This window comes from Podarcis melisellensis (assembly GCF_964234715.1).
Source record: "Podarcis melisellensis genome assembly, chromosome: 6".
In the NCBI taxonomy this organism is placed as follows: Eukaryota; Metazoa; Chordata; class Lepidosauria; order Squamata; family Lacertidae; genus Podarcis; species Podarcis melisellensis.
In genome coordinates, this window is record NC_138538.1 from 53279759 (window position 1) to 53297257 (window position 17499).

The window sequence follows — 17499 nt, forward strand, 5'->3', positions numbered from 1 at the left end:
ACGTGGTCACGGTAGACGGCAGGAAGTTGCTGGGGGGGCAAGTGGTGCAGCAAACCCCTCCCATGATGATGCAGATTGGCAACCATCGAGAACTTATTAGTTTCAATGTCACCCACTTATCGGACACACCCATCGTGTTAGGCATGAGTTGGCTGGAGAGGCACAGTCCCGCGGTTGCGTGGTACCAGCGGCAGATCACCTTTTGTTCATCGTATTGTGCTCAGCATTGCTTTCAGACCGATCAAGGAGGAGAAGCCGAGCAGCAGTTGCATCTGGGTATGGTGCAAACAGTGCCTCACAAGTACCAGGACTTCTTGGAGGTTTTCTGTGAGAAGGAAGCTGACAAGTTGCCGCCTCACAGACCTTACGACTGCGCGATTGATTTAGTGCCAGGGGCGCAACTGCCTGCTGCCAAGCTGTACTCCATGTCGGAAGACGAGATGCAAGAGCTTCGGGAGTTCATAGACCATAACCTCAAGCGAGGTTTCATCCAGGAATCTAAAGCAGCGGGTGGCAGCCCTGTGTTCTTTGTGAAGAAGAAAAACACGCCCCAAAAAAGGCTTATAGTGGATTACAGGTTCATAAACAGCTTGACTAAGCCCAAAGCTTTCCCCATGCCCAAGATTGACGACCTTTTAGCGACCGTCAGGAGGGGCAAGATTTTCACCAAGCTGGACCTACGTGGAGCTTACAATCTCATCCGCATCCGGAAAGGAGATGAGTGGAAGACCGCCATGTTCACCCCTCTGGGCACATACGAATACAGAGTCATGCCTTTCGGTCTCCAAAATGGCAGCCACGTTTTTCAAGCATTTATGCACCACGTGCTAGCAGGTCTCCTCTACAAGAAGTGTGTCTGCTTTCTCGACGATATCCTGATTTTCTCGGAATCGCCGGAGGATCACGATAAGGACGTGAGGGAGGTCCTGCAGAGGCTGAAGGACCACAGGCTGTACGCCAAGTTGGAAAAATGCCAGTTTGATGTCAGAGAGGTTGATTTCCTTGGCTACAAGTTGTCCGACGAGGGACTGGCCATGGACAGGGCTAAGGTTCAAGCGCTGTTGGACTGGAAGAGCCCTCGAAATCGGAAAGAGGTCCAGAGGTTCATCGGCTTTGCCAATTTTTACCGCAAGTTTATTAAAGGTTTTGCGAACGCGACGGCGGCTATCACTGACACCCTCAGTTCCAAGAAGAAGAAGTTCGTCTGGACCGAACAAGCGGAGCGGTCCTTCCGGACGCTTAAAGGTCTTTTCGCCTCCGAAGAGCAGCTGCTCCACGTGAATCCCGGCAGACCCATGCGGGTAGAGACCGATGCGTCAGACAGAGCGGTTGGGGCCGTTCTTTTGCAAGAGGATTCACAAGGCAACTGGAGACCGGGTGCGTTCTACTCCCGGAAGCTCAGCAAGACGGAGCGCAATTATACCATATGGGACAGGGAGTTGTTGGCCATTCATGCAGCTTTCAAAGCGTGGCGACACTTCTTAATAGGAGCCAAGCACACGGTGCAAGTCCGCACGGATCACAAGAACTTAGAGTATTGGCGGACGGCTAAGTTACAGACCCAGCGACACATGCGCTGGGCGGAGTTCTTTGCGGATTTCGACTTCAAAATAGAATACATCCCAGGAGACTCCAATGTTATTGCAGACGCGCTGTCCCGAAAGCCGCAATACTTGGAGGAAGCAGCTCCAATCGCAGCAAAGCACATTTTCGCACCGCAGGCGTGGACGTGCGCTACCATCGCAGTCGACCTGGACGCGGTGCGACGCGCGTTGCAAAGGGATCAGTTTGCACAGTCCAAGATGGAGGAGCTACGCGGAGGGTCGCGAGACAACGATGAGTTCCAATTGCAAGATGGACTTTTGACTCGTAAGGGTGCCCTTTACGTGCCCACCGACGATCTTCGAGCCAAGGTTCTGCAACAATTGCATGACGCCCCTAGTGCAGGCCATTTCGGCAAAGAGAAGACGATGGAGTTGGTGGCTAGAGACTTTTGGTGGCCCCAGATGAGAGGAGAGGTGGCGGACTACGTCGCCAGGTGTGATATCTGCCAGAGGTCCAAACCAGTGCACCAGAAGCAGGCGGGATTGCTAGAACCGCTGGAGACACCGCAGCAACCGTGGGAGAGGGTAGCGTTGGACTTTGTTACGGACCTGCCCAGCTCCAGAGGTAAGACGGCGGTGTTAGTGGTGGTGGACTTGTTCACCAAGATGGCGCATTTCATCCCTTGTGCCAAGGTGGCGACGGCAGAACAGACCGCAAAGCTCTTCATCGATCACGTCTTCAGAGTGCATGGACTTCCGCAGTCCGTCTTGTCCGACAGGGGGCGCCAGTTTGTTTCCACTTTCTGGCGAAAGCTTCTGGGCATCTTGCACGTCAAAATCAACCTGACATCGGCGAGACATCCACAAACCAACGGTCAAGCGGAGAGGGTCAACGCGATCATGCAGCAGTACCTGCGGTGCTACGCCAACCAGCGACCTGCGGCGTGGGTGGACTATCTGCCGATGGCTGAATTCGCCTACAACAACACGAAACACGCATCCACCGGGGTGACGCCTTTCTTCGCGAACAATGGCCGTCATCCCAGAACCTTCCCGAGATTTGCGGCACCAGGAGGGGGGGGGCCTCAAGATGCCGACCAGTTTGCAGCGGAGTTGCAAGAGGTGCACGAGGAGCTGCGGAGACATTTGGAGCTGGCAAAACAGGCGTATAAGGTGCAGGCCGATAAGCACAGGAGGGCGGGAGAGGACATCCAGATTGGGGACTGGGTGTGGTTAGCAGCCCACGCGATGCCGGCCAGGTCATTGGCCAAGAAGAAGTTAGGACACAGGCAGCTAGGGCCATATCAAGTTGAGGCTAAGATCAATCCGGTGGCTTTTCGTCTAGCCCTTCCGGAGGGTTCCAGGGTGCACCCGGTCTTTCATAGGTCGGTGCTCACTCCCTACAAAACCCCACACAGGTTTCAAGAGTCAGGAGCACTCCCAGAGCCACGTAGGAGGGCGCCTGAGGGGGGGGAATCGCCAAGACCAGAACCTCTTAACGAGGTCACAGAGATACTGGACTCGAGATGGGGGGAGGAGGGAGTTGAATATTTTCTAGCCAGGGAAGGCACTCCGGCCTCTGCCAATAGCTGGGTGCCGGGTTACGCGTTGGACGAACCCCTGTTGAAGGAGGAGTTCCATGCACTTTTTCCGCACAAGCCCATGCCCGAGGAGTATTTTGATGATTGGCTTTTCACGCCCACTTTGTCAGACAGCACGTTCGAGGGTTTCTCCTCACCCGAGGGCCATACGCCCGAAACAAGCCCGACCAGGGATTCGAGACTGGGGGGGGAGGAGACAGGCCCTTGTTGGTGGGTGGATCAGCCAAGGGAGGCATGGAGTCAGAGATGGATGGTAGGTCCTTGGCAGGCAGCGCCAGGAGAAGCAGTGATGGAGGAAGAGACTGTGAGGTCTGTGGGTGGGGAACCCGAGTTCGAACACACATATACGGAGATGACAGAGGAGAACGTTGAAGTGGACAACTTGTATCCTGAACCGACCCCGGAAGAACCACGTTTTCCTCAACCTGCACCCGGCGAGCGGGAGGGGGGAAGGGGGGGCTTCGAGGGGGGGATGGATGTCAGGGTTTCTGGGAGAGAGGAGGAGATGACAGAGGAGACGGAGAGCGAGTGGGAGGAGGGGCAGAAGGATGAGGAAGAAGATGACGGAATTCTGAGGGAATCCACGAGTCTGAGCAGCGAGTCAGAGGATTCTCAAAAGGGGGTTACCTTAATCAAGCAAAAGGGAGGAGAAGGGAGAAGCGGAGAGGAGCCCAGTGGAAGACAGACGCAGCAAGAGGCGTCTCAGCCGGAACGGAGTAAAGGGGGTGGAGTCGTCAGCCTCTCGGAGGGAGCAGGATTAGGAGAGAACAGAGAAAGGGGGTTGGAGCAAGGTGTTCAGCCGGAAAGGGTGGAGAGCAGAACAAGGGGTGGTGTAGCGGTCGAAAGAAAGGTCAGCAGCAACGTACGCGCGCCAAGTTCAAACGTAGAGGCGCGCGGAAGTGGAGAGAGCTCAGGGGAGGAGCCCGGCCCTAAAGCCAGAAGGAGGGGGGAAGAGGCGGCAGAGGATTCAGCCTCAGGCGAGTCACGGAGAGAGGGAACCCAGGGGGGCAGGAAGACCCTGCGGAAAAGAAAGGAGAGGAAGAGGTGGTCTAGAGCCAGGCTATTAAGTTGGTGTGGAAGAGGGGAGGAGTCAGAGGGGACTTCAGCGGTCTAACGTGACAGACGTACGGCCACGATGCTGAACTGTACGAGAAGCAGAAATCTTCAATAAACTTTTCCTGTAAATAAACTGCAACGGAGTGAGGTCTCTTGTGAGCTGGGACCCGTCCTGGGTGGCCGTGACAATGGGTCTGTGAGATATTTATGGTAGATGAAAGACAGACAAGGCCTAGCAGGGCATTTGGACAGGTTTCTTAGGGAAAACATAATTTCACATCATACGTTCAATCAGCTAGACGCTCTCCATTCCCTACCTACCTACTGTAGGGTTGTGGGCTGAAATACTAAGAAGAAAGAAGTGGACAGAAAAATAGGCCTTGGAATAATGTTATACCTATTTACACCTTCCTCTTATGTAGGGAAACATACCTGTGAAGTATCGTGATTAAATATGACAGCATTGAGATCTCCACAGTTGTAGTGCTTGATGAGATCTTCCGTGGTGTAAGGGGCCTGCAAGCTGCCAGCTCGAAGACTCTCATGTTGTAGCAATGTTTGGTTCAAGGCAAACAGCACCTGTATGCACACAGAAAATGAATAGGAGTTACTTAGAAGACAAGATGTGATGCCAGAAGTAAAGCATTAGAGGCATGGGAAAGACTGGAACACATCCTCAACAGAAAAACAACAAAAAAGGCAAGGGAAACATCCTTTTGCTGGGGATTTCTTTTTTCTAGTGAAGAGTGTGAATATATTCATGTTCTCATTTGTGTGCAGTTTCTCTCACTTCTCACTCAAAATAATCCATTTCTAGCTCCCAATTCAAAGCCTGGTCATCTAAAACAAGATTTTCAATCTCTTATTGAAGTCAATTCAGCATCCTCCTGGACCTGAGGTTTTATCCTGACCTGTTTTCAAGCAGCAGATTTTACCCCCTACCCACAGACAGAGCTCAAAGCGAGCAACTAACCTATCACTGATACATGGCTCAGCCTGCAGCATAGCACCAGAATGACATTCAGCTCTAGAAGAAGCGATCAGAACCATGCTTGCTTACAAAGTTTGACTTCCAGTTATGCAATGGGATAGTTAATAGCTTACCTCCCATAGTATATATCCCTTGCCTACCTCCAAGATGTGTTTGTCCCTAGATTTAATTCATGATTCAGCCTCAACAATATTGGGTGTGGGTGTGTCACTGCTGAATGAACACAATGTCGGAGCAATTATGCTAAACCAAACTGCCTTTTTATGATGAGATCATGACAGCAGTTTAATGATAGCTGACCGCTATCTGTCAGTTTAAACCTTCGTGGGTGGCAGTCCACAATACTTCTAGTCACATGGGTGGGGGAGGCACTGTCAACTGATGTTCTCTTTCCCCTACAGTGAAATCTCTCGTCCTTGTCAAAAAGATAATCCAGAAGAAACCAGATCAGCCATTTTAATGATCATATTAATCTGAGCCACATTTCTTAAGGTACATTAGAATGTACAGAATTATGACAAGCGACTCAGCTGTCTGAGAGAGAGAGAGAGAGAGAGAGAGAGAGAGAGAGAGAGAGAGAGAGAGAGGCAGTAGTTGTAGTCTGTTTGTAAACTCTTACCAAATCACTATTTAACCATACCCTTGAGAAAAACTTTACTGTTCAACAAAATAAAATAAAATAAATTGGTGGTGGAGATGAAAATTTCTGGTGCTTTTTGAATGCTAAGGATTCTGAAAGCTTATCCTGGGCATATTAGGCAGAGAGCATTCTCAGTAGTGGCGCCCGCCCTGTGGAATGCCCTCCCATCAGATGTCAAGGAAATAAACAACAATCTCACTTTTAGAAGACATCTGAAGGCAGCCCTGTTTAGGGAAGTTTTTAATGTTTGATGTTTTTAATATTCTGTTGGGAGCTTCCCAGAGTGGCTGGGGAAACCCAGCCTTATGGGCAGGGTATAAATAAATCTATAAATTATTATTATTATTATTATTATTATTATTATTATTATTATTATTATTATCAAGCAGCTCTTCACAGGCTGGGGTTTTCCACACATTTGTCCCACAGCCATGATGCAACCAGTGCTATTTGAATAGGTTCCAAGTTAGCCAAAGAGAGAGAAAACATCTCCAAGTTAAATATTCTTATATTTTAGGTAAGAATGTCAGTGAAATAACTCTGAAACGTAAGCATTTTATACCTCTCTTCTTCCAATCAATCTTTTTCTTAGCTTTTATTTTTATTAGTCCAATATTTTGAATCCACAGGAAATCCTTGGATGAGCTATTTCCTCCCTAGCCTATAAGCCTCAAAAGGTAAGAAATCCTTTAAACCTATGCTTTTTGCAGCCTGTTTAAATTAGGGAGATGCTAATCTCACATTTTATGGGTCATAGAAAATGCTGAAGCCTAGGCTTAGACATGTGGGGAAAGATTTGGACTTCTGAGTAAGCCAACTTGCAGAGAGGGTAGGATGGAATGATATGTGACTCCTGGTCCACATACATTTTCTTGTGCTTCCAGTAATGACAAATTTAAACTGTACTTCCCAATGTGCCCTTAAACATTCCTAGGAGATTGTTAGCGGAAGAGCTGCTGCTTCTTAGCTACAAGCCAATGTTCATTACACCTTTACTATAAAGCCACATTATTTTTAACATATTTATCCCTTGTTTTAGAAAATCTATTGGAACTCTAGAGCTGCTGTAAAAGTTGCTTTGTACATATGTACACGATGCAGGACATTTTGCCCTGTAAAAGCCCAGCCAATACAATGCAAATACAAATGGCAAACAAGCCTGGCTTTATCTACCTATCAGAAATCATTATTTTACTTCACAATGTCACATGGTTTTAACAGCTGCAGATGAAGCCTTCACCATACCCATAAAAAGACTTACACCACAACAAATGCTTAATTCAGCAAATGTTAATTTCAAAGAACACATGCAGAACAAAATGTTACTAATCAACAACAACAAACTGCATTGGACTGCTTGGGTCTACTTTGGACTTCAGGAGTTGTCAGCAATGTCAGTGAGACTGTATGAAATAATAGTTCAGGCACCTTGGAAAATTGCCCTGCCCTTTTCAAAAAGATCAGCTGCTCAGGCGGCAAGTGCTTTTGGCTGTAATCCACAAGCAATTGAACTTTAGAATAGCCCCAATAAAACCAACAGGGCTACTTCATAGTTAAATGGATTGGGAACTGCAGCCTTTGCTCGTTTGGCCTTGAAATTATAATGAGATTTGGGATTTGAATTTGATCGAAATGCATTCAAAGGCCACAGCATCTTAGACAGAATTATCACCTTCTCCAATTAGGGGCAGGTAGAAAACCATGCACACATGTGTACAGGCTTTGTTCTGAGAATTCTCAATAAAAGTCAGTTCTTTGGTGGATTTGGACCATTCTAAGCTCCAGGAAAGAAATATACAGCTGCTTAAAATGCCACCTGTTCCAAGGAATCACACGAAGCTGCCCATAAATCACTGTTTTATTGTGTCACAAAGTCTGCAACTCCAGATCAAAAAGTTCTGGATTTGCTTCCTATAGATAAACAGAACAAATCACCATAAAACATTTAAAAAGTAAGGCATTCCCCGCCCCCTCTGTGTCTCTCTTCTCAACTTTAAAAGGGGCTCTCTTGAGTTTGAAGACTTGTCCTTTCCTCTAATAATTTCCCCTTTCCTCTTCCTTTGATAAAAAGTGGTGCAAAATGTACTGACTTGATGCATCCTGCTTTGCCCATCCAAGATCCCCCACCTCATGATTTTTCAAGATCACTATCACTCTTTCCGATTCAAAGAAAAAATGCTTCTTTAGCTGCTTTGACAGTGAGAATGGCAAAGGGCTTGAAGGTGGTAATGGTTAATTAAAGGTGGTGTTTATAACAAATAGGAGAAAGCTTCTAAACATAAATATCAAAATTCTTTCTGGGCTTTTATTTTTCACATGCTAACAATTCATACATACACAGGCACTTGGGTAGGATTACTGGTGTTTCTGTTACTTATGAGGAAGTAATTTATTTTATATTCATTCATTTGAAACCCCACTTGGAAAAAAGACTGCTTCTTCTTGTGAGAAAGACTGGCGCAGATACACCTTAACCTGCCCACTACGATCTTGAATCACACTCAGTAAATATGCAATTTTATTGTAAGCCTGGCCTTATCTACCCATTAGAAGTCATTATTTTAGTTCACAACATCACATGGTGCAGGGCTGAGTTTTAACACCTGCACATGAAGCCTTCACCATACCCATAAAAAGCAACAGAGACAGTCAAGCTGATTTAGAACTGTGCTGTAGAAATATCTTGGGAGAAATGGAAATCTGCTGAAAATCAAGCCAACCAATTGTCAAGAGAAGGTATCTCATAGGCAGCAGCTTCAGAATCCTTCCCACCAATTTAATACAGTCGTACATCGGGCTAAGAACTTAATTTGTTCTGGAGGTCCGTTCTTAACCTGAAACTGTTCTTAACCTGACATACCACTTTAGCTAATCGGGACTACCACTGCGACCACCGCGTGATTTCTGTTCTCATCCTGAAGGAAACTTCTTAACCCCAGGTACTATTTCTGGGTTAGCAGAGTCTGTAACCTGAAGCGTCTGTAACCCGAGGTACCACTGTACTGGTAAGAAGGAGTACTGAGAAAAAATGTTTGTGTGTGCAGAGACATGTTCTTCAGCTATATAGGATTGGGGGAGGATAAAACAGGTGGGGTTTAAGGCCCCCTCTAGTCATGGGGAGAGGGATGACTATGCTAAATCTGTTCTTGAGTCAATCAAAATACAGAACCTCACAAAATACCAAGGAAATTATGTGTTTGTGTAAAACCAGTAATTCCATTAGCTTCCTGAAGGAGGTTGGTTTTTCCTCACCATCCCTAACTCCTTCCATGCTATGACAGGGGGTTGACGAGCTGTGAAAGTCACCACAATGAGGTCAGTGTCAAGGAAACAAACTCTGAAAAACAGGTCCAGGGGGAGCCACTTAAAAGGCTCCCCCCAGTGTCCGAGAGAAAGCCTGTCTGAATCTGACATCCCTCAATGAGGAAGGGGTTTGGTTTCTTGAAAGGGACAGTTGAGGAAGCAAATCCATGAAATCGTCTGCTAGAATTTCTGTTTGCAAAATCATGCCCCCTGTTAAAGTTCCTCATAAAAGCCTTTCACCTAGTTGATTCCATATGTTCTCAAAACCTCATCATTATTGCTGCTGAAAGGCAGGAGTAGTTAATAGGCTGCGGTTTGGCAGTGACCCGAGGAGACCTTAAGACCTTGATTTTTTCCTTTTCAAATTGCTAATTAACCAGTTTAATAAAATGGTTTGAATCTGACCAAAGACCTCACTTTAACCACAATGCATCCTACAGCGCTATTGCTTATGAAGCTTGGAATTAAATGTTTGTGCCAGCAACATGTAGCCACGAGATTTTAGCCGAATGGTTGAGCAGTGCATTTGAATGAGCAGAAGTTTTCATGCAACAGAGGGAACAAATCAGAGTCCCATGCTCAGCCCCATTCCTACCAGCAAGAGGCTTGCAGGGGGTTCTTATAACGAACATGGCTTCAGCATGTGCATGGAATGAAGGAATGGGCATTTAACAAGAGCCTAGTCCCACTCCCACCTCGCTCCTCACAAGGTGAATTCCTGCTAATTGGGAAATCCTTGCATAGCAGTTTCGAAAAGGAGCGGCGAGAATCAGATGTGCAGCAGCACATCTGAGCCCAGTAATCCACACACATCAGTAACTTCATTCCATTCTCTGTGCCATGTCATGAAGAGAAAGAGGCATTTGTGTGATCAGAGTGAGCTATGCAATCACCGTAGTTCAGCCTTTTAATCAGGTTGTGGATGTGCATTCCCACCCCCACCTGCTTTATACACTTCCTTCCTTCCTTTCTGGTTTTGCACTAATGCTACACCTTTTGGAGACATTCAGCACATTCATGCTGGACTTTCACTGCACCTTAAATTAAATCAATGCAAAATGCGTCATGCTTTGTCTTGGGAGACAAAACAGACCTATTTTGCCAGGTGGATTGCAGTACCCTTGCCTCCCTGCCATTGAAGAGGCACCATGGGTCTGATATTGAGCATTCTCTTAAGGCAATCTGCTAGAAAGTGATTTGCCCTAGTGTGGACTAGATTAGTCAAGTCTTGCATGAAACTATTTTATTTTCACATATATAAATAACATGGAAGCATAAGATGGAAGGGACCACATCATTAACACTCCCACAGGTCTTGCTCCCCAATTAAGTCTATGCGGGGGTCCCCAAAGCCAGAGGTTTGGAGTCCATCTAGAGAGCAAATAAAGCTTTTGTGTCTTCGTGGCTCTAGGTGGGACTAGACAAAACTGGCTTTTTGTTTTCCTACTCCTAGGATGATGCGGCATCCAGCCAGGTGAGGGGAGAAAAGGCCTGCTGAAGGAATTACTAGTTAGTTGTTTCTATGGCAGCACACCTGTACTCTTTAGATGTGTAAAATGCTTAATGGCTTCCCTAATGAGCATATTAAAGGCTGAGGTTAGCATCAGACCTGGGGAAGAAGAACAAGAGTTTGGATTTGATATCCCGCCTTTCACTCCCTTTAAGGAGTCTCAAAGTGGCTAACATTCTCCTTTCCCTTCCTCCCCCACAACAAACACTCTGTGAGGTGAGTGGGGCTGGGAGACTTCAGAGAAGTGTGACTGGCCCAAGGTCACCCAGCAGCTGCATGTGGAGGAGCGGAGACGCGAACCCGGTTCACCAGATTACGAGACTGCCGCTCTTAACCACTACACCACACTGGCTCTCAAAAATAGCAACTTTGAGAAAGTCAACTTTGATGGGATTGTGGTACATGGGAAAGGAGTTATATCTCCCTCTCTGTGCTCATGATCAAGTACCTCACAGCTATTAATTGCATTTCCACATTTAAGTTAGATGGCGTTAATTTCTTAACACCAATAAGTTTGTACAGTGGTGTAAAGGAATTGGTGACCTTTTCAAGCAAATGTCTGAAGGCATTTGGCATGCCAAATGTAAAAAGGTAAAGGTAAAGGACCCCAGACAGTTATGTCCAGTTGCAGACAACTCTGGGGTTGCGGCACTCATCTCACTTTACTAGCTGAGGGAGCCGACGTTTGTCCGCAGACTGTTTTTCTGGGTCATGTGGCGAAACCAGAGCAGCACATGGAAACATTGTTTATCTTCCCGCCAGACTGGTACCTATTTATCTACTTGCACTTTGACGTGCTTTCGAACTGTTGTTGTGTAGTCGTTTAGTTGTGTCTGACTCTTCGTGACCCCATGGACCACAGCATGCCAGGCACTCCTGTCTTCCACTGCCTCCCGCAGTTTGATCAAACTCATCTTGGTAGCTTCGAGAACACTGTCCAAACATCACGTCCTCTGTCGTCCCCTTCTCCTTGTGCCCTCAATCTTTCCCAACATCAGGGTCTTTCCCAGGGAGTCTTCTCTTCTCATGACGTGGCCAAAGTATTGGAGCCTTAGCTTCAGGATCTGTCCTTCCAGTGAGCACTCAGGGCTGATTTCCTTAAGAATGGATAGGTTTGATCTTCTTGCAGTCCATGGGACTCTCAATAGTCTCCTCCAGCACCATAATTCAAAAGCATCAATTCTTCGGCGATCAGCCCTCTTTATGGTCCAGCTCTCACTTCCATACATCACTACTAGGAAAACCACAGCTTTAATTATACGGACCTTTGTCGGCAAGGTGATGTCTCTGTCCCCCCCCCCCCCCGCTTTGAACTGTAATTAGTGCAAAAAGATAGTGTAAACGGGTTTAGAATTGTAAAGGCAAGTCTCTTATTTTTGATGTTTTGTGTGCAAGATCCGTTGTATAAAACAATGAACCACTTTTTTCTTCTGATAGGGAAAGGGGCACAGACGTTCCTCATTTCTGTGCATTCCATAGCACTGACAGGAAAAGTCTGCGGAGAAACCCTAAAAGGGGCTGTAACACCCTCCCTTACTGATAGACATCAAGCTCAACGTTTCTTGTTTCTATTAGTTAAATTGGTATGAAATTTCCAAGGAGCTAGAAGAAATATTTTTGAGGTTAAACAACAAGGTTCTCCAACCACAAAACAATTACTGATTTGTAGGAAACAACATAAACAGCTTTATAACAAACATATTTTTTTCATTTATTTATTCTGTGCCTTCTGCATCCAGTTCCTTCTGCAGTTAACATGGGGGGTGGATTAGAGACTGTAGGAGTTATGGAGCAGGACTCAGTGTTCTAACACAGATGTCCCATAGCCTGAACCTCCGCATGTTTACTCAGATATAATTGACAGCATGTTCATCCCATCTAAAGATGGCAAGAAACGCAGTATTCAGCAACCATGGAAATACGTTACCTTGGAAATATGATTATCTGGAAATACTGCAAAGTAACCCTACTAAAGTAGTATTGATTGATTACACTCATGTTCCACTTTTTTCTCCAGTGTGTTCAAGGTGGCTTACATAGTGGTCCCCCCCCCTCAATTAATCTCCACAACCCTGTGAGGTGAGTTTGGCTGAGAGGCAAGGTCACCTATTGAGCTACATAGCCAAGAAGGGATTTGAACCCTGTTTCTGGTCTGGCTCTCAAAAATTAATTCACGACCAGTGGCGGACCTATATTTTGGGGGCCTGAAGCTTGAGCTGTCATGGCCCCCCCCCTTCACAACCAGCAGCAAGGTCTGGGTACACTGAAGAAGAGAAGAAGAAGAATTTGGATTTGATATCCCGCCTTTCACTCTCCTTCAAGAGTCTCAAAGCGGTTAACATTCTCCTTTCCCTTCCTCCCCCACAACAAACACTCTGTGAGGTGAGTGGGGCTGAGAGACTTCAGAGAAGTGTGACTGGCCCAAGGTCACCCAGCAGCTGCATGTGGAGGAGCGGAGATGCGAACCCGGTTCCCTAGATTGCGAGACTACCGCTCTTAACCACCACACCATTATCTTTTTCAATGGGGTTGTTCTACAACAGATCGCCACACCTTTACAACATCTGTGCTACTGATTCTCCTTGTGGGAGCTCTCCTTGTGGTGCTACATGAACTGGAGGATCAATTCATGTCAGCTCAGACCAAGTCCTTCAATGCCGTGACACCTGCCTTGTGGATCACACTGCCTGTTGGAACTTAAGAGTCTCTTACAGTTCACACATTTCATTACGTTTTATTTCTATATGCTTTCCCAGAAGAATGAGTTGACTTGTGAGTTGTACTGGATTTATCTCTCTGTTCTTTTCGCTTTTTGTCTGTTGTATTTGTATTGTCATTGTACACTCCTATGGTATTTTGTAATGTTTAGCAGTTTGCAAGTATTCCAAATAAATAAATATTTTCCTTAGTTGCTCTAAGCATGTCGCAAAACAACATACACTCTCCTTATAACATCCTCAGAAAGGCAAGATGGACCTTGTAAGGATGGATTAAAAACACTCTCACAATACAGGTGAAGTGGAACAAGCAATTCAGTTAGGCAAAGAAACAGTCACAATACTTTTTCTATTATCTCCTTGAAATGTTGGGAAAAATTAAATACAGCTGAGCAGTCTCTATTAGACCGATAAGTATCCAGTTGAAGAGTTCAGTGGATCACATCCAACTTTTTCTGGTATCATTAAAAAATAACTATTAATCAATCCCTCTAAGTAGCTGGACCTCTCGAGTGCATAAACTGTATCCTGCAAAACAAACTGGATATGGAGACCACAATATTTCATAAGCATACCTCTCTCTCTCTCTTGATTTTATTCTCAGCTAATTTCTAACCTTTCGTTGATCTCCAAGTGTCATATGGTGTTTGTGTGTGTGTGGACAGAGTCTTACATTTAAGTGAGGGTTTCCACCTGGGGATAATGCCAAGAAAATGAAAAAAAACCCTTTTTTAAAGTAGAAAAGTGCCCTCCTTATACTGCTCTGTTAGTAAAGGAGTGTACAAAATACTCCTTCACTACTCCTTCACCAGAACAACATGATCCAACAAAACTTAATTTTCTTTATTCACATCACGAAAAATAACATGTGTTGTAAGTTTTTGGAAGCAACAACCTATTCCATCAGTATGTGAAGTGGCCTAGAGAGGTATATCACTCTATTAAACCTCTGTCCCCATCTAATTTGAAAATACATTATTCTAGCTCTTTGCTGGAGTAGAGTAAAATGGTTTTTTTTAGTCTACCCCCTGGTATAATCCTGCTATTTTTCAAAATGGCCTGGGGGAGGAGGCTCAGTGGAAACATCCATTTAGATAATCAAATGCTTGGATAAACACAACTGCTATTTATAAAGAAGACTCTGGCTTGGGGCATTATAGGGGAAATTGATAACTAGGAATTTCAAACAAGAGAGGTTCTGCAATATGGCTCACAAAGACAACAGTAAACTCCTGTTTACACAATGGCTTAAAACAATCCAGATTCACTAAATCCACATGGAGTTATTTATGCTACTGATTTAAATTTCTTTTATGTGTGACCAGACTTCGCAACCAAGTATCCAAAAACTACTTGAGAAATGCACACACCACAAGCTCAGCTTTTAATTAAGTCAAACTGCATTGTGTCCACTTCTCTGTTTATCTGCAGGATAAAAGGCAGCATTCCTAAAAGTTAATTAGTTGACAATGTTTGGGAAGTCAGATTTGATATTAGCCAGAACCATTCAAAGGCAATTTACCTATTTAAAGATATCAAAATACGGTGTGGTAGCATGTGTCTTGAAGGCAGTGATGAGTCCATTATGAACCCTGTGCACATTTACCTTGGTGGGAATTCTTTCTGAGTACATATACTCATTATTATTACAGCTACATTATTACAGCTACATTATTATTACACAACACAAATTTTAACATACCCTCACAAAACTAAATGGGAATCACAGCTTTAGAAGATGAGCCGTGCAAGAAACATGACATTGACCTCCACTGGGGTTACAAAGGCAAATTGGACTAGTGAATTTCTGACCCTGTGGATTGCTTTGAAGCCAGGTATAGACCGAGGCTATGCATGTTCTTGTTTTACATGTTCACCAATGTTATCTTATGATATTAATGGATTGCCACTGGGGCAATGGATAACAGCAGGATACAATTCAATGTTTTCTGCACTCTGCACATACTTCTAAATTTCTCAAAAAAGATTTGGCATTGAAGCAATGGGAATATTTAAGTGTGCCCACCCTAGAATTCATGAAGCAAATACAGTGGTACCTCGGGTTACATATGCTTCAGGTTACAGACTCCACTAACCCAGAAATGGTACCTCGGGTTAAGAACTTTGCTTCAGGATGAGAACCGAAATCGTGCTCCGGCGGCGTGGCAGCAGCGGTAGGCCCTATTAGCTAAAGTGGATGCTTCAGGTTAAGAACAGTTTCAGGTTTAGAATGTACCTCCAGAACAAATTAAGTACTTAACCCGAGGTACCACTGTAATAAAGAGTGCCTCTGAACATGCATGAATTGCACTTCCTTCACCACTCACAGCCCACCCACAGCTGGATTTAGAGGGGTGGGTAAGTCTTCCTTTCAGGTCAGAGATTGTGGGGTTGTGAGTTTTGGCATCTCTCTTCTTCAAAACTAACCACCACACTTGGGATTCCAACGCATATCACCACCGGCAATCTGTGAAAACACGCTTTGAGACAAGAAAGTGATAAAAAGGATTTTGCATACAAACCAGCATTGAAATGAGTAGGAATAATGGAGCTAGATCATATCCCTCCTCCTCTTGATGTATTCTTTCATTGCCTCTAAACTTTATACTGTGCTTGATCTATCATCCACTTTTATCAATACCCAGTTGACTCATCTAAGCAGCGCAGATTTCATCTGAAAGCCCCACGAGACAAACCAATTAGTCAGTTAAGCCTGTTGTTGAAACATCCGTCACCAAGAAGCCGCCTTTGGCAGCCTGCCTGGGAGCTAGAAGAGCTATGCCAATGATCAGGTTCCTCCTTCATCTTCAATGTGCACAGTGTCACAATTTAAAAGGATGCTTTCTAAGAGGGTTGAGTGAATGGCTACCCTAAACTCCCAAATCTTTGTTTGCGTGAGAGCACGGCTTACAACAAACCTTGCTACCTGGCTTTGTTCAGAGCCATTGTCACAGGGGAAATGTGGAAATATCATCCTCTGTAAAAAAAATTTTTTAAAAAAGAAGCAGCTAAAACCCTTTAGTAACCGAATTGCAAATTAAAATGGGTTCTGTCAATAAAAAGACACTAGGAAGGGGGCCCACATGCATTGCCAAAACAAAGGAAATGCATCACTTTTTTAAAAAAGAGGGGGAAAGCATGATGCAGAGTTGCAGAAGATTTGCATATGCTAATTTAAAGTAGGAACTGCAATTTTAGAAGTGATTATATAAGCAGAAGCACATTCCAGTGTGGTGGGCAAGACTGTGTCCAGCTGAGCTTTGTTCCTTCTCTGTCCACTGCCAGGCATTAACTGTTTATGGGCAACTTCAGTGCCCTTTCTCTAGCATCTTATATGTTTCTTGGACCCAGTTGTCCTGTGCCCCATCTTCCATAGCATCTGAAAAATGCAGGGTCAAGGAGGAGGTGGTGTCTGTGCCACTCTACAAAACCCTGGCAGCAGCAACTCTGGGTGACAACGAAAACTGCCAAAGGGAAGTGCATTTTAAGAGCATTTGTTGCAGTTTCTTCAATATATAAAGATAACTAGAAATTATTCTTTTGAAGAGTAATCACATATGAAATGAAACACAGTGCTGGAGTAAAACACACTCACACATTATCCTGGAGATATTCCTCTCAGACTACTTGAGAGTTTTGAGAATTGAAGGTTTGGGGCTTTATAAATAACTTTGTGTTATCTCAGAGATGAAAATATACACTCTTTTGTATTATAATACATATTGAAGGGATCAAGCCACTGGGTAAAGAAAAGGAATTTTTTATCATCCTTTGCATATCCGAGCTACATGGTAAATTCTGCAGGGCACACATGTTTTTCTTGGTCTCATGTTAGATAAGAAAAGGTTTCCTACACACCTGCAGTGATCAAGGCTAGAATCTCTCTTGATGCTTCCTATGGGGGAAGTACAAAGGAAATCCATCTCCTTGTGGAAGGAAGCACAAGGTCTGAATAACTGAAAAAGGAAGAAGGGTAACCCAATGGATGCTGTTATTCTTCCTGGAACAGGGGCAGACTATAAATGCAAAATTGCATAGGATTTATTTTCCTATGTAAATGTCTCTTCATATGCCATTGGAAGCACAAAGATAGGAGACTTTGAAGTGTGAGAGTAAATCCAGGAGGGCTCAGTGCCA

At 44.9% G+C, this 17499-nt stretch overlaps 1 protein-coding gene across 1 annotated transcript in view; it reads right to left on the bottom strand.

The window, feature by feature from the left end:
• Positions 1–17499, bottom strand: part of TRABD2B (TraB domain containing 2B) — a 256380-nt gene that overhangs the window by 86359 nt on the left and 152522 nt on the right. Inside the window, exon 3 of the mRNA XM_081913972.1 lies at positions 4634–4780. Within this exon, the coding sequence (XP_081770098.1) occupies positions 4634–4780 (147 nt within the window). The remainder of the gene's footprint in view (positions 1–4633; positions 4781–17499) is intronic.